Genomic DNA, 27680 nt, shown 5'->3' on the forward strand with positions numbered 1-27680 from the left:
AATGCAAGGGGCACGGGCATTTTTGCATTTCGCCCCCCATCGAAATACGGCCACCACGGCCAGGATTTCACCCCATGACATCGTGCTTAGCAGCACAACACCATAGCTACTAGGCCACCGGGGTGAGTCTTTTCGGCGGCAGATAACTTGTCCTCGACGCATTCACTGTCTCCTAGCACTGCCAAGACCAACGTTGCAGCCATTGGGGGACCGCCATAGGGGTCAGGTGCATGCTTGAGGACCAGTGATGTTCCAAGTTATCCAGTAAAGGCTAGCTTCAGGATATAAATAATTAGTTTTGACCCATAGAAATGCGTGGGGGCTGGCGAAGACCTTCTGTCCAGATCGAATTAACGGCGATATCTTATTACCGGAGTCTAGTTAACGGTAGTCCACTATATTCGTTTCTCGAAAAACATATGGAATATAATGGTTACCGAAGCCTTTTGTAAAGGTGCAATAAGTTGGTTTGGTAGGTCCTTGTGATCATCAAGAGCCAAATTTAGGTGCTCTGGACAAAAAGATCGCAGTCGCATTAGTCCCCATGTTTTCAGCCGTATCTGCCCAGTCTGCATAGAATAGGTTAGAGTTGTCAATCAGGTGAGCAATTTGATTGACTTTCCACATGAGTGCTGCCCCATTAAGCTTATTTGAATATCTATGTATGCATACCAATTTGTGCATCTGTAAAATAAAAACATGAATGCAATACACCAATGATACACTACCACCTTAGAATACGGATCATCTGCTCCAGCTGTTGCCTACAGACATGCATTTTTGCATGCATGCCAAGGAAGGGAGTGAAACGAGTTTCTTCCAAGAAACTTGTCTTTGTGGAAGCTTTGTGAGGCTGCCCAGTTAAAGGCGAGGAGTGTGAAAGAATTTGAATGTGGTTAACAATTGTACAGTGTCGATAGCAGCCAGTGGGATGCTAAGGCATTACTTCACACGAATATATTTGCGGTGATAGATATAGCTGTGGTAGAAAGATGAATTATAGCAGTAGGTGTTTACAGGGAGTAAACTGCAGTGTGATAAATGTGAGAGTAGCATATATATATCATTTTTAGGAACATCATCACCACAGTAACAATGAGTTCAAATCAAGCGGAAGCAGACAACACTTGCATTGCCGCACACTGTTGTGTTGTTAAAGGCAGGACATAAACCAGGCTGCAATGTATACAAGTTGAGGAGAAATGCCACAGCACAAGAGTGCAATGTTTAACGACTTGTAGCTCTTTTAATATAGCAAGCAGAAATAAAATTATTGTGAGAAAATATTCTGTGAGAGATGGTACGTCTAGGCAGTACTTCAGCTTTCTTTCTTCATTTTCCTTTTCTACACCATAATGTGCAGTCAAAGGTGTTTTCGCCTTAAATATCTGGCAGGTTTGTTATCACAAAGCATACAAAATGTTATGTTTGTTTTCTATTACCTAGTAGTGTTCTTAAAGAGAAATATTTGGGACTTATGTGATAGTCGAAACCAGTCCATTTTTTTTCTATATGTATATCTCTACTTGACTAACTTATAAATTTCTCTAATCAAACACCTCTACAATACACACAAAAACATATACACAGCAGATGTCCAGCTGATATAGTGGGGTTCACAGAAGGCCTATCAATGTGCTGTGCTGCAACAAAAGTGCTGTAGTGAAACGTGAGGGTTAGTCAAGCTGCTGCACTTGGCACCCATTGAAGTCACTGTTGGCATGATGTCTGCTGCACAAGTGCTCCACCACTTGTCTAATAGTGCAGGAGAACTTCCAGAGATCACTGGCAACACATCAGGCACACCTGTCAGTATATGCGATCAAGCGGTGTTAAATACCAGTATGTTGGACAGAGTTTATCGGGCAGCACCAGTGATCAACCTGCACTGGATGAGCGTAAAGACATAGCACCGAGGGCACCAGCTATTCTTTAACATTGCTACTGGCCTCACTCTCACAAGCTGGAGATAATATATACATACGTATGTTCAACTCAGTGCTGACACAAAATAATAAAGCCAACAATTTGTTTTTATGCAATTAGTACGTTATAATGATCACAATTTCTTTATTCCCCTCTTTGCAATGCCCTTCTGGGCCTTTACGTTATTTTGATATTTAAAAAAAAAATGTCCACCACATGTTAAATGGCTGATAAAGCAGAGGGTAAAACAGTGGCCAACTCAACACATATTTTCAGTGGTGCGAACCAATTGAAGCAGAGATGGCCATCACTGGTATTGTAGCAGAAAACAAGCAGGAAAGGGTGTGCCATTGTGATACACACCTGCATTTAAGACGCAAAAAGTTAAACTTTCATAATGCAAGTGCCAACAAGTCACAGGTCTATCACTTTATATGTTGAAAGAGGTAATAGACAATATGTAGTCCTGAAGATTGTGCAACAACCAGCTGTTCCCTTTTTTAACATAAACACTGTGGGCAGCACCTTGACCAAACTTGTTCTATCCACACCCTGAGGACCACTCTACGTAGTGAGGCCAAATACTTAATAATAAATATTGATTCTGATTCTGAGAGGCCAGAGACTGGTGCTCTGGCCGATCTCCATCTTCTTGTCATTAAAGTTTTCTCTCTTTTGAATATGCGTGACTGAAGACCGCTGTGTGCGCACTGCACGCTAGTGCATATCATGCAGCTGAAGCACAACAGGCGCCATCAATCATGTAGTCATGAATAGCTTAAGTGCAAATAAATGCACCCCCCCCCAACCCCCTCCTCTCAGTAGAGTAAGATCAAAACACAGAGCCTTGCTCACAATGGTTTGGCTGATACAAGTGATGGGCTCATTCTAGAAGCTTCTTTCACAGTAGCTAGAAATCATAGAAGACAACCCATCATTGAACTTCCAAGTAGGAGAAGAATGGTGCATTGTGTGTGATTCCAGAAGGTTCCCATAGCTGCAAGCTTAATCAACCACTCTGTGCCATGACCAAATAACTTCTTTGCATCGTAAACTACAGAGCACGTCTATGCAGAACGACCAGTCAACAGTTCCACTAGCCAGCCTGGTACCATTGTGGCGCATTGAAATTTCCACACACGCAGAAGACGACACAGCAAAGCATACCTACAAGCAAAGTAACCATGACTCAGCATAATTTGAAGCTACGAAAACAAAGAAAGGCCAAGTTTGGAAAGAAGAAGTCCACAAAACGAAGTAACATACCAAAACGTCACTCTGGTAATTCCACTAAGACGGCGGAAAGCAAATCACAATATGACAAGAATGAAAATGACAGCATGCGACCACAGAGCAGTAAAGACTCCCCGAATGCAGATTCCCAGGTGAACGAAGATACAGACCCACATACATCCCTTCTTCAAGAGGACACTGTTGAAGAAAACTCTAGAGTTGAGGCAGCTGAAGAGTGCGTCGACGGTGATAACCAAGCCAGTGATGACGTCAAACAAGTAAGCTGGGTATATAATATTGATGGCAGAAGTGATACTGTCACAAGTGAAACTCGCAAATTATGTTCAGAAGCTTCCCTCAACAATGCTGCTTTCAAAGATGGTAGTTTCATGAACCAAAGATACTCTCCAGAGCCTCAAGAACAAGTTACCACTGTCGAAATACAGCCAGCCATCACAACGATATGCTTAAAGGAGGCTCAACCTGCACCAAAACCTGCTCCTTGCGACCAGAATGATTTTGATCAGAGCTCACAGGTTACCATGCCCCCTGAATCTCAAATGTCAAACAATGATTGTGCCTCTGGCTCAAATGAAGCGGTTCTATGCAAAACTGACATATCTAATGATGATGCACAGTCACAAAGTGAATGCCACAAAAGCAGCCAGAATGCCAAGGTCTCGTTCCTCAAGCAACACAATCACGGACAATGCAACATCAATGAAAGCCAGGAAGCAAGTGAACTATGCATCAGCTGTGACCTGCCCCATGACTCGTGCTTAAGCATATGTCCTCCTTGGCTTGAAGCCCTTGAAACAGCACGGTTTCGTCGCATCAATGGCCTCGATCAACTGAATGAGTGCTCTTGTGAGATGTCGCCAGTCAGTATTGAAGATTTTGAATGGCCCAATTTCCCCGGTGTTGGGTTTCCAAGAGCACGAAGCTCACCTAAACGGAGCAGCAGTATTGGTTCAGCAGCACAAATGCTCATGAATTCCCTCCTGAAGCATATGAAGGCATTTTCATGTTCTCAGAAAAAGGCAGAGATGGCTACAAATCCTCGCAGTTCTGCACCAACCACACTGGACAATGGCAATGCATATGAAGCTCAAGTTTGGTTTGGCAAAGAACATTCAACTAGCATGGCAGGTGCATTCCTTCATTGTGCAGTGATGTCCTTTACCTGGATTTGCTATGCACTTGTTTGCAAGCTGGGCTGGTTTCCTAAAAAGAAAACCTGAAATTTCGCACTGCTAATTCTCACACACCTGAGTCCTTCCCATGAAACATAGGTAGGTACTGGTAATAGCGAATCCCAAAGCTCTTCCCCTTGTAAACAATATTAATCAGCACATGACTTTATTAGGCAACAGGTATATTTTTATTTTGCGTTTGTGCTTCTTGTATTCAATTTCAATGCCCAGCCTCAAAATTTAATGACTGCTGATAAACTAGAAAAGATGTGCATTGCCTGCTATTGTTAAAGAGTTCAGTGAAAGCAACAAAAACTTAAAAACTCAAACTGTCTTTATACTGGTATCACTAAAACAAACAGAGAGCTAAACTAATACCATAAACTTGACCATCATGCACCATAGCCAATTACTGTAGAAAAAAGAGTGCTCTCAGTGACCCCAATAAAGAATGAATATGTGAGCCACTCTCAAGTGGCATAAGTAAGACTATTGGTGCAGAGCAACCTCGAATTAGCAGTTTGGACAGTGGGGACTTATACGATAAACATGTAAATCTGCCATAAAAACCAAAGGAGACATAGATGTACCAGGAGCAATTAGGACTGCCGTAGTACTTCAGCGGGGTGGCTGCAAGACAACAATTCCTTGCTTGGCAAGGCTCTCCTGCTTGACTTCTTCCTTCAACATGGACATGAGTACACGTGGATCCTGGGGTGGCAACCTTGGGCAATGGCACTGCCTCCTGAGTTCAATAGCCTGCATCATGGGAAACAATTGTGTAAACAATATTAATAAACAGAATTATAGCCCCTGTGATGATAAATAAAGGTATTACTGCTCTGCATCCCTAGTGTATTGACCATTTAGGGCATATTGTACTTGTTTGTCTATTTTAGAACATAGGTAATATTCACACGTGCAAGGCTGGTACAGTCTGATTGATTGATCAGTAGATTGAAGAGGGTTATGTCCACAAAGCAACACTTGGGCTAGCCCGCTTTGATGTATCTCTGTATGTCAACTCGACTCCGCCAAAGAGAGGTCACTCTGCTTTATCGCTTATGGCTAAGGGTGGCATTCACGAAATCTAGCACATTTTGCATTGGAATGGCTGACAACGCTCTCTGCAATGTCTGTATTTGTAAGGAGATGCTAGAACACATTCTGTGTGATGGTCCTGAATATAATGTTCAGAGAAAGTCCCTGGTGTCCATTTTAGTGCACCTTGACAATAGACCATTGTCAGTTAAAACGATTTTCCCATATCGCCGACAGAAGACATCGGAGCTCAAGGCAATGAAGGGATTACTTCGGTTCTTGAAAGAGATGAGCTTGGACAAGCAGCTGTGACAGTGATGTCACGTACCACGCAAGAGTGATGGACTGTAACTGATTAACTGACAATGTGTGTGCTGTGCTATGTGCTCTCTCTCTCTCTCTCTCTCCTCCTCATCTTTCATCCCCCCCATCCCACTCCCATGTGTAGGGTAGCAAACCGGTTGAGCTAAACTGGTTAACCTCCCTGCCTTTCCTTCTCCACTTTTTCATTTTTTCCTTGGGCTAGGAGAGATGCTGTGTTGGGGGGTTCTGGATTAATTTTGAATACCCAGAGTTTTCTAATGTACACCTCGAATTGTGTCATAACCATGAACCAAAATGTGTTGGATGTGGCTTTTAGTCAAAGCAAATACATGACAGTATGCGCCTTGGTCATGCTAACAGTTGTTATTGTTCAATGTGACATGGTAGTGGCAACACCAGGCAACACAATGTCGAAAATACATTGCACGGGGATGCCAGATTATACATAGGACATAGCCTATCACTTGAACTAGTGTCGAATACATTTTACAACAAAAAAAAAAAACAACAACTTACACCTTCAATCATAACTGCCCAGTCAGTACAAGTTCAAGATTCACTACCTTTTCACTGTGCCATGTGGAAACAAATATACCATGTGAAAGCTTCCAAGATTTGTAATCAGTATTGATCAGTCACAACTGAGAGTTAAGCCCTTCCACAAGAAAAGCAGATAGAGGCGGATCAAAACAACCAAGTGGTTCAAGAGGTGTGACGTTGGTAATCACAAAATTCTAAGGTTTGAGCAGGTTTGAGTGAGTTGGTATTACCATAATTTCACAACAGAGCGTGGCAGATAACTGGGAACAAACAACACTTGGTATGTTTAGATTATTTGTTCATGCCCAGTCATCTGCCACACTGCATCTTCTAATTCGAAGGCTTATCACATTCTACATTTCCTATGTGAAAGTAAGATCCCCAAGAGTCCTAAATATGGTAAGACGACATGACTAATTAGGCTGAAGAAACAAATTTACTTAGTAAGAAAACTCACACAGATGCAATGCACATGTTGGAACCAATGCAAAACTAGGCTTAAGTAAAGCAGTTAATTAAATGCTGCAGAGCTAACGGCAATGCATACAATTTGGTGATGACAGGTGTATGCACAGAAAAGCATGACACATATTGAGCAACATTTAAGGATTGCACCTCTTGTGTCACGGTAGGACATGCCCACTCTAGAGGATTGTGACACCCCCAAGTGACACATACCGAGTTGCTAAATCAAAGAAAGTAAAGTAAATCGAAGAATCTGTGAAATATAAATTCACCCTTTCATTACCAGATTGATGTGCTTTAGAGATGCCTGTGGGCCAACATTACACGTGCAGGTTTTATGTAGGGACTTATTATTATTGTTGTTTTTCTTTATCTTGTGACACAGAACAGAGCTGGACATACATGGTCAGCATACAAAGTTTACATGAGCCACCAGGGTGTCTACCAAGTTGACATTTCCAAATTCCCTGAGTTTTCCAGGTTTTCCCTGAGCACCTTTGCGAAATTCCCTGAATGAGACAGAACTTTGTTTTATGTCAAGACAGGCTGACACCACGTTGCCCGATGCTGTCACTCTCTAGTAAGCATGCTGAAACAAAAAGACTTAATTCAGTTTGAATAGTAGGGAGTAATATCTATTTTATTTAAAAAGAAAACAGAAGGAAGGTGTTAGTAAAATGCACAGAGAACGAAATGGTAAAGCCCATTCCAAATTGAGTCGAAAATTTTCAAATACGAATGAAAAGGAGATGCATACATAAGTAAATATTTTTTTAATGTCAGCTATTTCCATCAACTGATAGCAAGCTCATCTGTATGAGGTCCTGAACTTTGTCACAACTAAGGTTCTCTCTCAGCAGCTGGAAGTCAACCTCAACTGTTCTGACATACTCTCAGCCCGTACACAACATCTCAGTGTTGGATTTCACTGCTTAAACAATTTGTTTTGGTTTGGATGAGGGACACCTGTGTCTCAGCGTCAGCCAACACTTTGTTTTTTTTAGCTCAAGCTCCTTCAAAAAGGCGCCGGCAATTCCTTTCCCGTTAATTCCTCAGTGCGTCGGTCCTTTCTGTTCTCATCCTCCTTCTACCACGCTTTCACCACATGGATCATCTGAAGCATCCTCTTGGTCAGTTGTACAGTCAACATTTTATTTTTCGGATTTCCGAGGGGCCGCAAAAAAAAAAAAGAAACGAAAAAAAAAACGGGCAGTCTGAAAAAAATTAATGCATGTCTTTAACTGCCTTTAAGGGCTAAAATTACCACAGGCAAGTCTGAAAAAGCTCTGAAGGCCTGACAGTACGCTTATTAGGCATATCAGGGCTTGTGCTGTGACAGGAGACGTGGTGCATGCATGTGTAATTAAGGAATACATACTATGTCCCGTGACAATTGCCCCCTTCCCACGCTTGTTATGCTTCACCGCCTAACACTATTGCACTGAGGCGAAGCTAACTTTCGGAGACTGGCATTACGCAACGCGCTGTGCTCTGCGAGTTTCAAAGCCAATCGCGAGGATTACAAAGGCGGAGTCGGTGCCATTGGTGATAGCGCCGAATTCTTTCAATGAAAAACACGGCACCGCATGGCAAGAAGCTTAATAGCGAACATAGAAGCAGCTAGGCCTAACGTTGCCGCGGTGGTGGTTACGGCTGCCAGCGGATCTGCCTGCGAGAGTGCCGGTTCGAGGCGGCGAGATAATCAAAATAGCGGCGGTGGCGGCTTTGATTAATGCCATTTCAGACCTGCAGTCAGGGCAATATACATTGACTATATGGAGTACGTGTGGTGCCGCAAAACCGTGCAAATTATCGGGCATGTCCGAAAAATCGGGCGTCTAGAAAATCGGTCGTTAACTACTCTGGCAATACATCGTGCCGATGACACGGCGTCAATGACGATTCGTTGCGATTCCTCTGTTACTGGAGCCAGCATTAACACGACTTTCGCTCCCTTTCAATAAAGTTACAGCTAATTTTCCCTGATGGAAGCACAAATTCCCTGAGTTTTCCCTGAGTTTTTCCAGACTGTTCAAATTCCCTGAGAATTCCCGGTTTTCACGGTTTTCCCGGTTGGTGGACACCCTGGCCACTACATGGGTACCTTCATATAACCTTTGTACATGCCTTACCTGCAAATATTATTCAACAAGACAGCAATACCCAGCCAGCAGTCACGGTCACAAGAGTTTGGGAGGGTTCACAAAAAAAGCTTTGCTTTCATAAAAAATAATTCAGTTCCCGTGCACTGTGAAAATCGGTGGAAGTGAAGCTTCGGTAAACCGGCAAGACAAAGCAGTACATCTCGATAAGGTACGAACAGCGGAATTCAGAGACAAACGTGCCCCACAACCGTCGGCCAGGGCAGTGGAGAAGCGTAACAAAGCGTCACCAGCAACCGCAGCACCTAAACCTTCGGATGCCGCAAAACTCTCACACGGTAGCACGTGTGTAATATAAAAACTAGTGCAGACATGTCCTTCTGCATGCTCACGCTGTCATGCGCATGAGCTCTCACATACATGTGCTTTCGCACGTGAGTGCTACAAGGGTGCACAAATAGTAATTTTTGAGACCGAATCAAACATGAATCAAATAGTGCCAGAAGGAAATTGAATCGAATCGAATGTAGAATTGTTTTTGAATAACCGACAGCCATTATCACAATTAATATGAAATGATGTTCACAACCTAGTATTCTTAAAGTAAGCAAGTTTCTGTCATTACATAGTACATTCTGAAGTGTTGTTTGTTATAAGCACAAATGGAGCATTAGGAGGATACAAGCAGTTTCTTCAGATGCACAGGGCTCTTCAGAGAGAGTGAATGATTGCTGTGTAGCATGTAAAGTATGGCTACCTAAGCAACTTAGCCTGCTCCATTAAGCAAGTTCTTATGTTTTGTGTCTATACTTCGCAATTCAGTATGCCAGTATGCATTGTGAGGTCTCTTAGAGCAATATCTAAGGGGAGATATTTCATGTTTTTTCCATTTGTTTCAGCTATGACCTAGCTATGTGGGTAGCTAAGGCAACATATAACGTATACTGCGAATAGTGACTCGCACCCTGTTATGACGTGAAAAGAGGAAAGTACTTAATTAATGTCATATCATTTTTCATAAAACTTTAGGCTAAGCGGATCACTCCAAACAGACTTTAGAGCCACATCACAGTGCTTGATATGACCTGCATGGCTCTGAAAAAAAGTTTGGCAGGTATTACACTCTTATAATACAAGAAGGCAAAAGCCTACTGCACATTTGGTAACGCATGAAGTTATACAATCGGGGTTAGACTTCTTTGCAAGACATATTGGTAATGCATTAAGTGATACAATCGGGGCTAGATTTCTTGCAAGACATAACGAGCCGCAATAGGAAGTAAACGTGTGGCACTAAAGCAACCTCCTCACTAAGTAGCAGCGATACGCACCTCTTCCGCAGTGGAATACTTGTGCAGCCGTCCTTGCAAGCTGCAAGAGCATGCAACCTCCTGCATCACTTGCCGCCAACAACCACTGCCACTCCAACTGTGACGTTAATACACAGAGCGTGCGCACCCACTTTTCTGTGCAACATGACCTAGCGCAATAGCAATTACTAAATTTAAAATTCAGCAGACACTTAAGACTGCAGATGGCCACGATGCGACATGTGCAATCAGGCACACACTAGGCACACCTTTAGTAATCCAGAACCATGGAGCAGCCATGGCTTCAGGGAAGCATGCTCGTCTCGCACTCCGAAGGCACAGGTTCGTTGCCGACCCGGACAGAAGTGTACCAAATTTTCTTTTCAAAGCTCCTAATTCACTTTGTTTACAGGAACCTCCCCGACAAATGTGATGTCAAACCGAGCATTTTTGTTGCATGTTTTTACTCTTCACGGCATCGGCCATTTTTCGTCACGGTGCAGTTTCACCAAGGTCACAACCAAGGGCACCGCCAACATAGACACCTAAGGCTTTTGCTTTAATAAACGAAGGTGTTGCACTTCTTCCTTGACTGTGCAAGTTTGGTAGGGGATGTGCTTATATAAAAATCAAATTGTGGTGTTATAAAACTGCAAAGTGGATTAGGAAGGAAACTGCAGTGGAGGTCTCCAGGTTAATCTTTGCCATCTGGCACTCTTACACATGCACACACAGCATGATACACCTATATCTCATCCCGTCTTCCCTCTAACTTGAACTTTCTCCAAATTCTTTTCCGGCCCTCCCTTCTAAGCCGACTTTCGGCAATTATTTCACTAAGCTGCTTTACAGAGACGAGACATGTCGGCTTACGACAGCGAAAAGAGCCACTTACATTGTTCATGAGGTTGTCAAGGTACTCCGAACGGTGTTCATGGCTTGGGTGAGTAGAAATAAACTCTATGTCATCTAAGGCATTTCCCATGAGGCTCATCTTTGTCCAGAATGCACTGGCTTCACGAACATCGAAACATGCCTAGAAATACGAGAAAACAGTAAACATGGCCACATCCCCAAAAGGTCATCTTAGGGCACATTATGGAAGCACAATATCAAATAAAGGGAACTGCAAAATAAAGGAAATGCACCCACCTTGGCTGCTAGCTGAAGACCAACTTCATCAGCCTCAAGCTCAAGTTTCCTGCTGTAAGGAAGCCTCAACAGAAGCTACGAAAGCAGAAAGATTAGAGACAAATATTCTCTGTATTCTCTGAAGTCAGAGCTTGTTTTTGCACTTACAAGATGTTAATAACACACTAAAATAAACAAATGAACCAAAAGTCTATGAATAACCAGTGCTTACCAAGGTCTAAATACAGAACAAGCAAATACTACGGTGTCAGTAGGTTCGCAAAATATTCTTCCACATGATCTCGCCATAATTAATGTTAGCTAAAGCAGCCTTTCAACCACTGCAAGTAGTACTGGCAGTGCAGTACTACTAAGTACTTTCACTCAAGTCCATGATCTCAGCTACTTCTCAGACAAAAAAAATATAGGCATGTTCTTGTGACCACTGCCTCAACAGATGCTCCCTGTCAAGCTCTGTTGTCGTGCTGCATGAAAAGTACAAATATATACTACTTACACTGACAACCTTTTCGAAAAACCAGTGCGTTACAACAGCAATGCCGTCAGTCGGCATGATGGCCCAAATTGCCGCCAGAAAACCAACCAAGGCAAAATCGATGAGTTGGGCATAGCTCACTTGTTCTGCCTGTGTGAAGAGAAAATTGAACATTCACTTCAGTTTCTAAATGCATTTCCTTTTTCTGTGACGAAAGCAAAATCGGCAGATAAATAGTGCTAAGTACACTATGAGCGAATTACAGCAATTGCAAGTATGTCAGGAAATAGTGAATTCTGGGAAATGTTCAAGTCACGCATTTAAGTCAGGGATCATTCGCTCTCTCTACCCTTATGAAAATTTAGCATTCTTGCATGCCTGAGCAAGGCTTGGCAATTGAAGCTACAAAAGAATTCGGCAGAGACACTTGAGACTGCTTCCATGTGAGGAATGTGAAAGCATTGTGCTGTTTGTAAACGTCGGGACGTCATGAACACGCTCTATGTATACACTCATGACATGGCACCAACTCTTCCCCACTGGCTGCACCGTCACATGCCCAGTGACATACGCACTAGGCCACACGTTTGGTCAGCCAGATGGCTGCAACGTGACATGCGCAATGACGCACGCTGTAGGCACACCTTTAGTAAGCCAGAACCGTAGAGCCACTGTGGCATTGGGGAAGTGCGCTCATCTCACACCCTGAAGGTACAGGTTCCCACCCAGGCCAAGATGTGCGAAATTTTCTTTTCAATGCCATTAATGTGAATATTATTAATGTAAATTCTTTTCAATTCCAATGTCCATGTGGAATTGTGAGATTTACCTCACAAATGCATTAGAATCCATACAGAATTGCACCATAAGACACATCTACTCGTCATACTCATGTGACATCAGCATTTCATGATTAAAAGTAGACTCTGGTTTGGATATGTTAGTGCACCATCACCGTGTCATGAACTTATCATTATTCCATAAGTTCTACAGCAGTACACTTCGCCACGCATCTTACATTTTACCACCTTCGCGCATATCCCTGCGCACAGGCCATCCACTAAACATTACTTGCTCTAGTGCATGCACTGTTGCCTCATTGTCATTATTTTGTCATCGCACAGCTAAAGACTGAAATGGCCTTCTCCACCACATCGCCACCATCACAACTTCATCTGCCTTCATGGGACAAGTAACTCGTGTTCTCCAAAATAATATCGTGGACAACCTTCTGTAATATTTTTAGTATACCCAACCTTTATGTAATACCCCACAAAGGGTCTTTAAGGTAATAAAATGAAATGAAATTGACTTTGTTTACAGGAAGCTCCCTGTAAAATTCTGCATAAATCTGAGCCTTTTTTTTACGTGTTTTTACTCTTTGCACCATAGACCATTCTTGGTACCATATTTCGGTCATGCCAACTACGACGGATTTCTGTGTAATGAGAGATATCATGCTATCGCATTAAAACGTAGCTTCTACTGTAGTTACAGCAAAATTCTGGTTCCCAATATAGCGTCAGCAGTTTCGACTTGTCTAAATCAATAAAGCAACAAATTACACCTAATCGGTTAATGAAAATTCTAATTGAACTACAGTGATTGTAAATTACCAAGAAAGGTAATAGATTATAAGTAATCAACAAAATCTGTTTTTAAAGTGGCCTTCAATTTTCAACACTGAGGAGATTATCAACATAAACTGAAACAGTAACATGAAAACCCAAATGGGAACATCTCCTTCATAGAGTTCCTTAAGCGCTCAATATGCAGTTGCTGTTTTTTTTTTCTACCACGTCTCTGTGCAACAGGAAAACGACAGGCAAGATGAAAGACCTTTGTACTGTCTTCTTGTTATGCAGAAGGCCCAAGACGTAATTCCAATTATTTCATTCTATCTAGATAATGCTGGCCATTTCTCTGAGTGCTGCCTTTTCCAGCGAAAATTAACATGAAGCACCTGAGCTCAGTTGTCCTGCTGATCACAGCTTTAACCAAACTGTGGTCTTTAGGCATAATACAAGTGTGCCAGAGGCCATGAGCTGTCTTGAGTCTGCTGATCCTCAAAATCATTTGTTTCTAAAGGTACCCTCCAATATTCGCACTTTGCTTCAGACCTTTCTTTTGACCTTCGAAAAGAGAACAGTGCCACCCACACAAAGAACACTTCAGTTAGCTTCTTCTGAGCATTGCTGTATCAGAACACCTGTCAACAAACACGCTAAATAGGAAAATATTGTGTGCTGAATTCGATGGTACAACGAACAACACTGTAAGGAACAAGTAACGATCCTGATGAGCTTAAGAAGTATAATGCTTATAGAATGATTGCATGTAAATGTGTTCATGGTCTAAACAATTTTTGTAATGTACTGTGTAAGATGCAACAAGAAAAGAAGAGAGAAAGATAGGGCAGGGAGATAATTATTTAATATGAACAAACTGGTCTGCAAGTGAAAGGAAAGGGTGTAATCTACCACCAGCAACATCTTCAGCCAGTTACACCAAACACTAGTGAAAGCAATGGAGAACATTTATCATACTTTTGATTTATCAAATTCTGCCTTTAAGGAGAGTAAATATGATGCATCTGATAACTTGCTTTCGTATGCCCTAGATATGATTTTAGGAAAACACGGGGAATGCGGGAGATGGAAATTCAAGACGATGAGCAAAACGAGAACAAGGTGAAAGCAGGAGCCAACGTTTCGACAAGTGAACTTGTCTTCTTCAAAGCATACGTCGCCTTGAAGAAGACGAGTCGACTTGTCGAAACGTTGGCTCCAGCTTTCACCCTGTTCTCGTTTTGCTCATCGGTTAGATATGATTTTGTGTGATACGATTCTTCATGGCACACATTCTTTTAAAATTTATATTTCTCACAGGCGTAAAATTTGAAGTTATTTGTATGTGAAGTTGTACTTGCACTTCAACGCATTTTTTTTTTCCGACTATATTGTACCTCACTGTTGTCCACTATATTCCACACAGTGTGAACTTGTATAAGGATGCTGCGGCCCGGTCAGGCAAACAACTGCATTTAGCTGCATACCCTAGACTGCTGGATATGTCTTGTACTACGAGTTTCAGAATACCACATAAATGAATTAGTAAATAAATAATCGTAACTGTCCCTATAACTAACTTGCTATCACTACCACTGTCGTTATTAGTATTGCAAAAGCACTAACCCTGTTAAATTACAAAATAATGCACCTACTCTTGCCGTTGTCACCAGAAAGTGCTTTATCTTAAAATTTTATGAATGTGTAGGACTCAAATATAAAATCAAGTTTAAAAAAACATCAAACCTGTTTTCATTGTTTACACACGCACAAACACATGCATGCAAACACAGAACATAACTGAATTATCTCCTTCAAAAAATATTCTGTCTTAAGCTTCCTAATACAGATGAGGTGGTGCCATCTATGCTATAACAAGTAAAACACTCTCAATTGGCTTGTTACAAACAGTAAGTCGCACCTCATTCTGTTATGCTATCTGACTCTATGACAATAAATTAACATGTGTTAGATCGTTCCATGAATTTCGAGCTAAACATAGGACAGACCCCTAACTCCTGGCTTACAGTTATAACAGTGAAAGAAAATGATCAAATCAGCTTCTGTTTTGTTTCCATTTGGAGCTTGAAAATTATCAGAGGTGGCGTTATGCAATAACTACAAGTTCACAGACTGACTGCAAACACAACAAGAAAGAGGCAACAATGAAAGGAAGGTAGCAGTGTGCCTTACGCCATGCCCCAAGACACAGTGGGCCATTTCATGAGCAAGCACGTTTCCCAGCTGTTCGTCATTTCCACAGACCTCGAGCATGCCAGCAAAAACAAAGATCTGTCCATTCTGCAAAGGACAATAGACAGGCATTTCAATGCAGTGAACAATGCAGAAATGTATCTGCAATGCTTGCAGGCAGCTGCTGGGAGCAAGCAACAGCTGTACAAAAACAAGCAAAGCCTTCTGCTGCTTTGGTAACAAAAGTGTTGATGAAGGCGGCATAAGCTTAGCCCTATAAGAGGAAACTTTAGCCCAACGCCAACTCGCACTCCTGTATTCAAATACATCTAAAACACAGAAATGCTCTCGTTAGAGAACTTCTGGACTGATTTGATAAACACTTGTTGTATTTGTAGGAGAAAGTTAAATTCTAGCAACTACAGAAAAAATTTCGATTTAGGACCTTAACTTTTTACAAATGTCGCCAAAATTCAGCTATTTAAGAAAAAATAGAAGCACAAAGTTTACAAAATGGAAACTTTGCACCAACAAGGAAAAGCAGATATAGTTCTGTAAACTGCATCTGTTGGAGAATCTCAAGTGGACAAATGTTATACATAAATTTACAGATTATTTCGAACTGCTGCAGTGTTTACGAGGGGTTTGCAAGTCCTATTCCCAGATTAGTTGTATATTAGTGACCGGTGCATGATACATCGACTTTGACTGCATTAGGTGTATTGTTAGTATCAGTTTACAGAATTGTATTAGCACCATTATTATTGCCTTGTTAAAAATTTGCAAAGTTCATACCTTTCTTCTTAATTTTGTAATTTTCAAGTTTTCTAAAAAGAAGTGATGGCATAAATTGAATATCTACTTCCTACAGTCACTGGATTCTGACTTATTTTAAATGTAGCAAACCTTATCAAGATCGCTGCAGTTGTTGCCAAGAAAAATTAGTTCTCCATTCCCACGCATTTAGAGGAGCTCCTAAGATAAAGCTTCCTCTTAATTATTGCAAGCGAGTCTGAGTCATCCTGAATGTATATTCACAAAACCTGCCAAGAGCTGATCCAGCTCATCTACCCGTTCCACTGTCAATCCTGAATGCTGGTAACACGGAACACAGATATATTCCTTTTATTCTGACACTCTGTTGGTTTACTGTTCTAGCAGTAGTAGAAAACACTGAAAGTGATGGTTCTTGAGATGCCATGCCATGGTACCAGCAGTACATAGTACAAGCTTCTGCTTTTTTTCCTTTGCTATCTTCACATCAAAGTTATCAGTATATACCTACATGTTATATACATGAGCAATGTGAAATCAATATTATGTTTATTCATGTCACACAGTAAAATTGCATTCTCCAAGGTGGCAATTCTAGCTTGCTGGCCATCCATTATGAGTGGTAGATATAGCACATTGCAGACAAGGACAAGAGAAGTGAGAAGAGCAATATATGTGTACTGTTCTCCCAAACAATTTTTCTTCTTTTTCTTCCTTTATTCCTGGCACTACGAATTCAGGCATCCGAGAGCTGCAGAATTCAGGTACCAACTGCCTAGCAGGTCTTAAGAAGAAGCTTTAGCTCAGGCGCTCCTACATATATATACATGTAAAAGGAGATTTAGTTTTTCTTTGCAACCACTGCACCAAACTTGACGAGGTTAGTTGCATTTAAAAGAAAAACTTAAAATCTAGCGATTGTTAGTTTCAAATTTTTCATTTAGGTCGTCAATTATTTATTAAAAATTGGCAAAAATTGCAAATTTTCAGAAAACGAAACTATCAAGTTCACAACTCTGCAACTCAGCAATGAAAAATGTGATATCAAAATTATATGTATTGCATCTAATAGTACATCTAAAGCGGACAAAACTGATACGTTACACATGAATCTAAAGAAATTAGTAATATGGAAATACATCTTTTGCAGAGGTCTTGCACACAACGTAACGAATTCACGTAAGATATAAAATTACATATTGCATTTGTCCATTTTGAATGATCTAATGGATGCCATTTACAGAACCGCGATATCTGTTTTTAATGCAGCTATTAATTTGTAAACTTCGTGCTTCTATTCTTTTTGAACTTCCGAATTTTTGAACATTCTATTAACAAAACTCAGGCCCTAAACAGAAATTCTGCTTCCAACAGTCACTAGAATTTACCTTTCTTTCTCAACTGCAACAAATTTCATTAAGATTGGTCCAGGGGTTATCTGAGAAAAGCGCTTTTGCGTTCTACATGTATTTAAACAGGCCGCGTCAGAGCTGGGCCCGAGCTAAAGCTAGCATCACACCGCTCTGCATCGCCATCAGCTGCATGTTGATATTCCAATGAAGGCACGTTGTACACAGTGCATTTATTTAACAAGTGAAAATGACTGCAACATGATCAAATGATATTACAAATCCCACAATTTAGAACCACAGCTGCTCACATCACCATTTTTGGTTCTGGGCTGTATCATCACAGTACAGAGTGCTAGTAACGCCAATGCTTGGGTATTCTTGTGGAATACAGGACATTGCTCAGTATATTCTAATAAAAGAATCAGAATCAATTCTAAACCTCACTCACTTACAACAACCAACATAGACCCCACATTGCTAGTGCCTTATCAATAACATTTCACCTGATCTTTTTACTCAGTGCACAAGATTAGCTTGTGCCCGAGTGGCAGTATCGATGAGGCAAAAATAAGCACAAAATCACATTCCTGCGAAAGTGTTTGATAATGTGCTGCTGCAGACGCCACGCATATGGAAGCAGAAATTTGCATTTGCATTCTTCACTCAGTTTCCTCTGATCTCTATTCCACATTTTGTTTTTGCTGTCCTTCTGTTTTTTTTTTCTGTTCTTTACTGGGAACAGCCTGATGAATTGGGGTCAAGGTAAAGGAAGCGGATGGATGGATTAGATCTAAGGTGGTATGGAAAGCTCGAAGCCCATCCCATGCCACATAGATGGCACAGGATGGGCTGGCGCAGGAAGATGCGAGTTGTCTCTTTGTCCACTTTCACTTCAATTTTCCTTAAAATTTCTACATTACCAATAAAAAGAAAAAGTTGATTCCCCCAATGCTTTCCCTGGCTCAGTCGACTCCATGTATTTGTAGCTAATAAAAATAGGACCCCTTTGTTCCCCTTATTCTTCTTGCTTGTTGCCTAGCAAGGGTCTGGAATCCAACAGCCTTGCTGCGAGGTAGCACACGAGGGTTTAATGGCCAGTTTTCTGCACCTAAAGATTACGTGCTGTGTGACACCTGCAATTGAAAGGATGTTCCCCCATCCACTGTCACGGCTGTGCATAACGCCGGCTAACACTCAAAGGGCTAGACATACTATGCATACCCGAGAAACAAGACAGGGTGACAGCCGTCACAGTGGCTCAATTGGTTGAGCATTGCATGGGCAATTCGGAACACAACAAAGTGGGGAGATGGTAGAAGGGCAAGATGTGTTCAAAAGAAGGAAAGGAAAAAAGAATAGAGAAGAGAATGTAGCACTACAAGACAAGGCACAAGAAAAAAGAGGGCAACAGCACTTGCACTGTTGCTGACGCCTTGTCTTGTAGCACTGTACTTTCTTTATCATGTTTCATGAGCTCCCCTAAAAGCACTATCCTCCTCCGACACACAAGTGGTTGAGTCAGGTGGCACACCCTAAGGAAATATGCACCCTGTGGGGCTCACCAAATTCCAAAACAAGTAATCATCATCTATATTGCGTGTTTTTGCTTTATTTAATGCGGTGCGCCTGGCACTTCCAGGTCATGAACATCACCATCCTTGACAAGAAACTAGCGAGTGCAGAGTCCTCAAGAAAGGAAATGCAAGAAAGACAGACGATGACTATTCTTTGGGGTCAAGATATGCCCTAAAGGGTGTAAACTTTTTTTAGAGTATAGGGTACAGTTGTCCCATTATACATGATGGTTAAGTCCAGCACAACAGTGTCAAAGGTATCTGCCAGCTGCATGGGCACATAGTTTAGGAGGGAGACTGATTACTAATGTGATTATTATGCAGGAGGAGGAATGAGAAAAAAGGGCAGGAAAGAAGGCAGGTTAGCCAGTGTAAGTACTGGCTGGCTACCCTGCGCTGGGGAAGGGGGCAAAGGAAATAACAGGTGATAGAAGGAATAAAAATGAAGCGAGAAAAAAATTCACAATATAATGTGATGCAACACACTACAACTTTCAAGTGTTGTGCTTTTTATTTGGCAGCGTTCCTAAAGTATCGATGAGAAGAAAATAACGAGAAGAAAGGGGGTTAACCGAGGGGCCCGATTTTTGTTAGTAATATAAGAAGCCAACAAACACCGACACAAAGGACAACATAGGGGAAGTTACCTGTGCTTAATAAATGAAATAAAGAAATGATAAATTAATGAACATGAAAGTGGATGAAAAAAATAACTTGCCACAAGTGGGGAATGATCCCACAACCCTCGCTTACGCATACAATGCTCTACTAATTGAGCTACCAAAAGTTTCAGATATTCGCACACCCTCAAAACTGGCATGCACACGCATATGCATGCAATTTACCTCAGAGCAGCTTGTAGCACTGTGAAATTGATCGAATAAGAGAAGCATAACTATACTAGATGATTCTTGCCTCTTCAGGAAAGCTTACAGTAAAGCGACATTCAACAACAGCTAATCAAAGTGTCTGAACCAGGGACAACTGAAAGAAGAAGCAAAAAAAGATGGTGCTCACAGGCATCACAAAGGCATTCTTCATGGGACTGTCAATTACTGACACTGACCATGTGACATCGTGAATTTCAGGGATGTCTCTGTTTCCATGCAGCAGTTGATTGGCCACTCGTACAACACGGTGATACACTGGGTGCACAGATGGCAGAAGGTGAGGTTTGAAGAGCTCGTATTGCTGAAAAAGAAATTGTGAGGTTTAACGTCACAGTGAGAGGCTCTGGATTAATTTTGATTGTCTAGGGTTCTTTAATGTTAATATAAATCCAAGTAGACAAGTGTTCTCGCATTCCACTCCCATCGAATTGTGGCTGCTGCAACCAGGAATCAAACCCGTGGCCTTGCATTCAGCATCAGCATAACGCCAAAGTCAATCAGTCACTGTAACAGGTCATCGTAATGAAGAAGAAAACATGATACAGCTAGGCCATGACATAGTTAAGAAAGGCCTAGAAACAATAGCTACTGCAGGAATTTTCACCAAGCTAAACTTGCCTGCAGCTGCTGCCATCAGTGAAAGCATAATTACAGTCACTCAGAAGTGTAATAAAGGCATCTGTTTGAGACAAGCGATCAAAAATTTGCACAAGAGTCGATAAGAAGACGCCTTGAAAGGTATGTGAATAATTGCCCTATACTAATAAAATTTGGCATAAATACTCTTCAAGATATGTAGAATGCTGATATATACTTGAAATTCCAATATATCTCAGCAGTAGTTGCGAAAGTACAAGGTTACACTTCATGGGATTGTGAAAAAACGTTTTTATGGCGTCCCAAAATTTTTTTGCATAGTTCCAGTAATTGTGCACGCTGTTTGGATAGATATCGGTACTCTGCAGTCTACAACAAGCTAAATAAGCTACAGCAGGGTGCTTTTTGTCAAAATTTTATAGACAAGGAAGTGCCGGCAATGATCAGTATAGTATTTTAACATTGTGTAGGACATAACTAAAGAAATATAGCAGCTACACAAAAAGTAATGACATACTTGAAATCTAACATGTTTGGAATCTACATGAAAGCCTTTATGAATGGCACTACTTTCAGATCGCTAGTAAATAAAATAAAAAGAAATTATTCCAAGGAGCATTTCACCATAAGACTATCCCCCCAAAAGAACTTGTTCGTCTTAACACATGCTGAACATGTATGGCAGACAGGCAGATGCAACACAAACATGGCAACACATATGCAACACAAACATAGATGCAACACAAACATGTGCAATACAAATGATGGCAAAATTTTTGTTTCATTGGTAATATATTAAAGCTGATGAAATCTGAGCAGATCAAAAATGTAAATTTCGGCATTTTGTCATACATTACAGCTTTCCACAAATGCTTTTCATGAATTTTCTCAATATCTTGAGTGAAGTGTTTATAAAATACACCTTACAGTTGACTGCATATCACTTATCAGCTGAAACACAAGCAAGCTTAAGGTCTTGGGCATATAATATGCTTATGTATTAATGTTGTTTAAATCATGTCAAATTGACAAAATGAAGAATATTAGCCTTCATGCCATAAGGGGACTCCGAACCACTTTTTATCGAAGTAGGGAAAGGCATTTGAAGTGAAAATAGGCTATTCCAGAAATACTTTGCCGCAAAAAGTACTTCAATGCGTTCAGCCGAAGCAGAGTTATAGGCAATCAAACACAGCCTCCGCTGTGCTCCCATTCCTTCTTCAATGCATTGCACTGCAAAGGCTATGGTGCAGTGGGGCTTGCTTACAACGCTCCGCTGTTGGCACGCACCACAGCAGAGCACTGTCACTGTGGCACGTAGTTCAAATTTCATTTTGGATGTTAATGTTGGTGCCATGACTTCCACCTTTGGTGCCTACGATGCACTAAACATAAGCCAAATACGGTTGTCCTCAGCGAGCTGCAGTGAGCTTTGCCAGTGGACTCGTGGCAGCACCCGACGGCAGCCGTGGTATCTGAGCCATGTAGCCAACCAGAGCTTAATGTCAGCTATTGGCCAATAGCAGCCATATGAAGGAATGACGAAATAGTGCGTCCAGCAACGCAATAGTGTGTCTAGAAGAGAGTGAGAACAGGGCCATCTGTTGAAAAGAGGGCATTTGAGAGAAAGGTGACCTCGCAATCTACTTGCGAGCTCCGCACACCACGTACAACAGCAAAACTTGGCTGAAATGTTAACAGTAGCATAGGCTACCCACGGACTATGTTATTTCACCAAGCCCGAGGGGTGGTTCAAGGCCCCTTTAATGACCAGTGAACTTCTCCAAAAATAGCGTGCCAGGATGCTCTCAAGTTAACAACTGAAAAATGTCATGCTATGACAGTAAAACATTAGTTGCATTATACAAAAGGGCATGATGTTTGGCTAGTTAGTTAATCTTAAAGGCATGGGAAGGTGCACAAAAGCATGGACAGAGACTAGAAAGACAGAACATTTAACACAGCATTGATATTGTCTTTCTGGTGAGTGTTGACGTTTCTTGCACCGTTTCTCACATAAGTAACATTACAATCTATGTATTTTATAAAATTCTGAAAATACATGTACAGCACGTTTACCTCCATAACTCCAAATCATCCTTAAATTTCTAGCATGCGTCACCTTTATCATTAGACTTAGTGGCATGATCTGGACATGCAGCATTAACTCTCAGAGCCCAAGTAATAGAAGGAATTGATCAAATTGCCCGCTCAAGGACTATCTTAAAGGCCACTCTGAGCATATGTCAAATGAAATCGAGGGTTCGACGGAAGCCCGTCTGGTCGGGATGAAGCATTGAAGAAGTAAAACCAAGGACACCGACCAACATAGAAGTGCTAAAAAATGAAAAAATCTAAAAGACGTTTCGGCTTCGCTACGGAAGCCTTGTTCACAATGGGATGACGGAAGGTTCATGGAAGCTTATGTATGCTTTAGAACGTGACGTAGGCAGCGCGTGTATGACGGTGGGAGGGTTCCCTCATTTCGATTAAGCGTGTGACGTGTTTTTTGTATCTCCAGTGACTCCAGATACAGACGCGATTTTTGGTTTCTTTCTTGGCCGATAATTCTTGAGCGATCCCAGTCGATATCATGGCCCGTTGCATCCGCGTGCTCGGCAAGGGCATTCGACACTGTACGCTTCTTTTCGACATCTTTCTGGTGCTGTCTCAGTCTCTGTTTGTAGTTGCCGGATTCACCGATGTATGCGTAGTCGCAATCTGCGCAGGGTATCTTATATACCACGCCGGGAAACGATTCTCTCGGAAGCCTGTCCTTTCCGCCGACGAGCGCTTGCCTCAGCTTACAAACGGGCACGTGCGCCACCTCAACGTCATAACTGCGTAGAACACGAGACAGGGTTTCGCTTATCCCTGGAACGTAAGGTATGGCAGCACGTGAGCATATGTCACGAAAGAAATACAGAGTTGAACAAAAACTCGTCGGGTTGGGGATGATCATGGCACAATTGTGCAAGAAACACTAACACTAACCACAGAAATAAAAGTTTACAAGAAACAAGTTCACAATGCCCACAATGCATTGTGGGCAAGACTCTTATATAGGAACCGAATCGTCTTTTGTTCAATACTTTTAAACATTTTTACATTGTGAACAAAGCTCCAATAAGATGGCCGAAATGTCCTGATTTTCTTTGAAATGTTTATTTCTGTGGTTGGCGACCATGTTTTTTGCACAACTCTACCATATGTCATAAAATGTACCTTTAGGTGCAGAATGTTGTAGTGCTATGGTGTGTTACTGCTGCATCACATGCTACAAAGTTGATTTTGCGGGATAAGAGGCTGAACCAGGCACTGTAAATTGCCGCAACTTGTGTGTCAGTTTGCTTCATGCGCAGCTGCATGTGTGTGTGTGTTTTTTCCCTTTCATCTTGTGCTTGCAGAATAGTATGCAAGCCTGTAGGCTAACCTCTTCAGGTTCCCCTAAACATTGCTTCTCGCTCTTTCCTCTCACTCTCTTTCAAGGCTAAGTGGTGTGAAAGGTAATTCAGCTGTCTTTGCCATTCTTCTTTTGTTTGCAGCTTGATTTTCCTTGTGTACTTTCTGAAGTAGGCTGTCCTACATTCAAGCTTATTTTGTTTCTCTTGGCTTTAAGTGATATCATGCACGCAATAGCTCTTCAGTGCCTCTGTTAGAGTTGTTGCCAGCTTCATTTTTTCTTTCTCTTCCTAATCCCTGCAACTGCTCTGGCTTCCTTTCTTGTGCTGAAAAAGGAAGCATCACATACTTTTTGAGGATAGCTACCATACTGTCTCCAATTATTTTGTTTCTTATTTGCAATAGTAACAACCTACAAGCCTAACAAAGCAGTGTCAAAGGAAGATGCATGCTTGAAGCAATCAACAGTACTTGAAGATGGAATGTCACTATGGCTAATGTTTTGACAATAAGCTTTGCAAGCTCCAGGAAATCTCTTAGTTCAACCAGTGCTTATCACATGCAAAAATCATGTTCTACTCCATTAGTGACATTGACCTCACTCAAAACACTTGCTCTAAAATGCTTACCATTTCAAACTCGAAGTCAGATATCTTCTTAAATTGCTCACGGGTGAAGGCAACAAAGCGGCGTCTGTGAGTGATTGGCGTCACTTGGATGTGGCTGAAGTAATAAATTCCTCCAATGCCCCACGCTACCCCGAAGTAGCCTGGAATTCAAAACTGCAATCTTAGAAACAATAAAGAGCTGTGCTTTTCACAATTTGTGCCAGTTTCCGCAGAAAACAAATGTAAACAAATGGAGAAAATGTATACATGTTATAACCATTATAAACAATGTGCGAGTGGCAGTACGTGTTGCAATACTTCTTTTGGTCATAAATACTCCTTTTCTTCTATTCAGGGTTACTGAATCGTATTTGTCAAGGCTGTAAACTAATTAGGCTGTAGAATTAGGCACACAAAGATCCGAATAGTTAACAATGCTTGGGCATGGTTAACAGCTCTAGGCTGTGTTATGAATGTTGTTTCACATGCATTCAAACATATGGAAATTTGTAACTTGCCTGCAATTTTCCATTTGTTCCTGAGAGCGACAGCTATGAAATATGCCTTCTTGTCTGGCGGTAACGACTTCCACCATTTTCGAAATCCTCTGAAAATATCCACTGTGTTTTAATACCAAAGCGAGAAGCAGAAACGGGGAAAATAGGTGGGCCGGGGTAGACTATACGTAGGAGAGAAACAAATAAAAAAATATTCATTTTTGCGACGGTTGGTCGGCATCAACATTAATATACAACCCCCGCATTCCTATCTTAACACGACGGTGCAAATACAAGATCGTCCTTGAACTATTACGAGGAGGCGAAACTTAAAACATGCTAGCACAACGGAGTCACGTTATTAGAAAAAACTTAGAGCGCTATAAACACACAGTGTAGCGTACAACAGCGTAGCCCAACAAAATAAACTCACCTTCCAGTAATTACTGCCAGTCCTTTGGTAATCTGCTTCGCAGCGATCAGAAATATGGGATGGATACAGCGTTTCGGAGACGTGTGGAAGTTGGATGTTCTTGTTATTTGCTGACGTTGCAGCGACTGCCAACATACCGTGGCATTCTTTAGTGGTGCCGAAGCTGCAAACCTTGCGGTACAGAAAAGTGTCCTCGCGGCCCACATACTTTTGGTTGCGGTGTTTGAAGTGATGATGCAGGCCCATTTGAAAGACGTCACTGCGTCACTTCTGGAACAGGATTGTACATGGCACTCATAGAAAATATTTGTGTCTCTTTCACAACATGTCCGAATGTTCGCAAATAGCGGCCAAGCTGCTGTGCAGCGGAATTAAAGCAAGCTGGCGATACGAACCCAGGCGGACGAAACAGGCACGAACTTGAAAAGCGTCTGCAACTGATTAACGGATTGCTTTGGATTGACTTCTACAATTGCTCGAATTAATGTATAGACCTCCTACTGTTGCGACGTGTTGAGTGGCAGGTTGAGTAGCGCCAATGCCTCCATGCCTGCCGCGTAGAGCATAAAGTTATTATACTGTACTGTACTATACTGAGTTGGTTATATTAACTCTATAGCGTAGAGTGTACTACACTCTATCAAAAAGGCAACGAGCGCCGCTTCTGGAGCGTCTGCAACCAGGATTGCATGCTGCGGCCTCTGTGATTACCACGGCGCCTGTTACGGTCTCGGGGGCCTGTGAGAACGCTCGCTAGCAGACGCCCTCGCATGTCGGCGCTATCAACGCGCCGGCGGCTTTACTTTACGGCCGCCGCTGCCACCCATAGAGTTTTAACCTCTATGCTGCCTCCACCATAGAGTTTCTCTCTATAACAATAATATAGTGAGAAGCTCTATAGGTACTCTCATAACGTCCATCCACCTATCCAGAAGGATGGATAAGTGGATGGATGTTATGAACGCCCCCTTAGGAACAAGGCAGCGGGTTGCGCCATAGAATTTTGTAGGAAACTCTATGGGTTGCGCCACCGAGCTCTTGGTTTTATATAAGTTGAAAGGCAGGGTTGAAAGGCAACGAGCACTGCCTCACTGAATTTATGCAGATCGGTGTCCAGATTTCACTCCCAGCGCCCCTAACGACGGTTTTCTCAAAGTAATAAAAGCGGGTCTCGAAGGCCATACTTTTGTTACCCGAAAGCCGCGGTAGCGATTGCAGGAGCCCGAAATCTATCTACAGTCTCTCTACTCTGTGGTTGCCGTGTTATTGAGAACGTGGTAGCCGTGACGCATATTTTGGCTCCCAAATAGGCAATGTCTAAATTTCTTCCCAGCATATGTTTTCTACGGATAAAAAAAAAAAAATCTCGAAGGCTATGTTTTTGCGAACTACATGCGCCAAAAGCCATTTGAAAGCCAAAAACACGGCTAGACGCAATGTTTTCTTGAGCATACCCCGCCCATGGCCTTCGAGATATGCTTTCATTCCAGAGAGAACTGTCGCTGGATGGTAGCTGGTGCCAACGTTACGTTGGCCGGGGCGTAGATTTTATTAGTACCTGCGGCGCGCGTCGTCGTCGTCGTCGGCGTAAGCGAGCGCTTCCGCCGCGCGCAGCCTGCAAAAATACGGCCTTCAAGATCTGTATTGGTACACATATCTACACCGAAAGGCATTGACGCAGCAAATGAACACTACCCAGGTCACAGCAACGGAAACATTTGCTAAATCACCAGGGAAGAAAACTTGCAGGGGTAGTTCAAAGCACTTGACGACAAGCGTAGGCGGTCCTCGCCGATCAGAAAATGCAAAACAACAAAAAGAATTAATAAAATAAAAAGAAAAGCAAGACAGAAAGAAACTACAGCGTATATATATCCAAAGAGCATTGAATACGCAAAGCCACGAACACGTTCCATTCTTGCACGCTGACGCACGGCCAAAACGGTGCACATATTCCTCAAGAGAAACAACCGAGTGGACACACACATACAAGCACTTCTGTAGAAGGAACACTTACAAAGATGCCGTGTA

At 42.0% G+C, this 27680-nt stretch overlaps 1 protein-coding gene across 1 annotated transcript; it reads right to left on the minus strand.

Moving 5' to 3' along the window:
* Nucleotides 1-1038: 1038 nt before the first annotated feature.
* Nucleotides 1039-26069, minus strand: LOC135911131 (metalloendopeptidase OMA1, mitochondrial-like). The gene is made up of 9 exons (XM_065443261.2): nt 25650-26069; nt 25238-25326; nt 24741-24880; nt 20240-20413; nt 15523-15630; nt 11783-11911; nt 11287-11361; nt 11030-11170; nt 1039-5111 (listed from the first exon to the last, which is right to left on the minus strand). Exons 1-9 carry the CDS (start codon nt 25853-25855, stop codon nt 4971-4973), a joined length of 1203 nt encoding a protein of 400 aa, XP_065299333.1. The 5' UTR covers nt 25856-26069; the 3' UTR covers nt 1039-4970.
* Nucleotides 26070-27680: the final 1611 nt, after the last annotated feature.

Source organism: Dermacentor albipictus, chromosome 9 (genome assembly GCF_038994185.2).
Source record: "Dermacentor albipictus isolate Rhodes 1998 colony chromosome 9, USDA_Dalb.pri_finalv2, whole genome shotgun sequence".
Taxonomy (NCBI): Eukaryota; Metazoa; Arthropoda; class Arachnida; order Ixodida; family Ixodidae; genus Dermacentor; species Dermacentor albipictus.

Coding starts and splice junctions, on each gene's coding strand:
- LOC135911131 (XM_065443261.2), bottom strand. CDS start 25,855: ATGTGGGCCGCGAGGACACTTTTCTGTACCGCAAGGTTTGCAGCTTCG. Junction 24,881..25,237: donor GAACAAATGGAAAATTGCAG/GCAAGTTACAAA, acceptor TTTGAATTCCAG/GCTACTTCGGGGTAGCGTGG. Junction 5,112..11,029: donor TTGACAACCTCATGAACAAT/GTAAGTGGCTCT, acceptor CCCATGATGCAG/GCTATTGAACTCAGGAGGCA.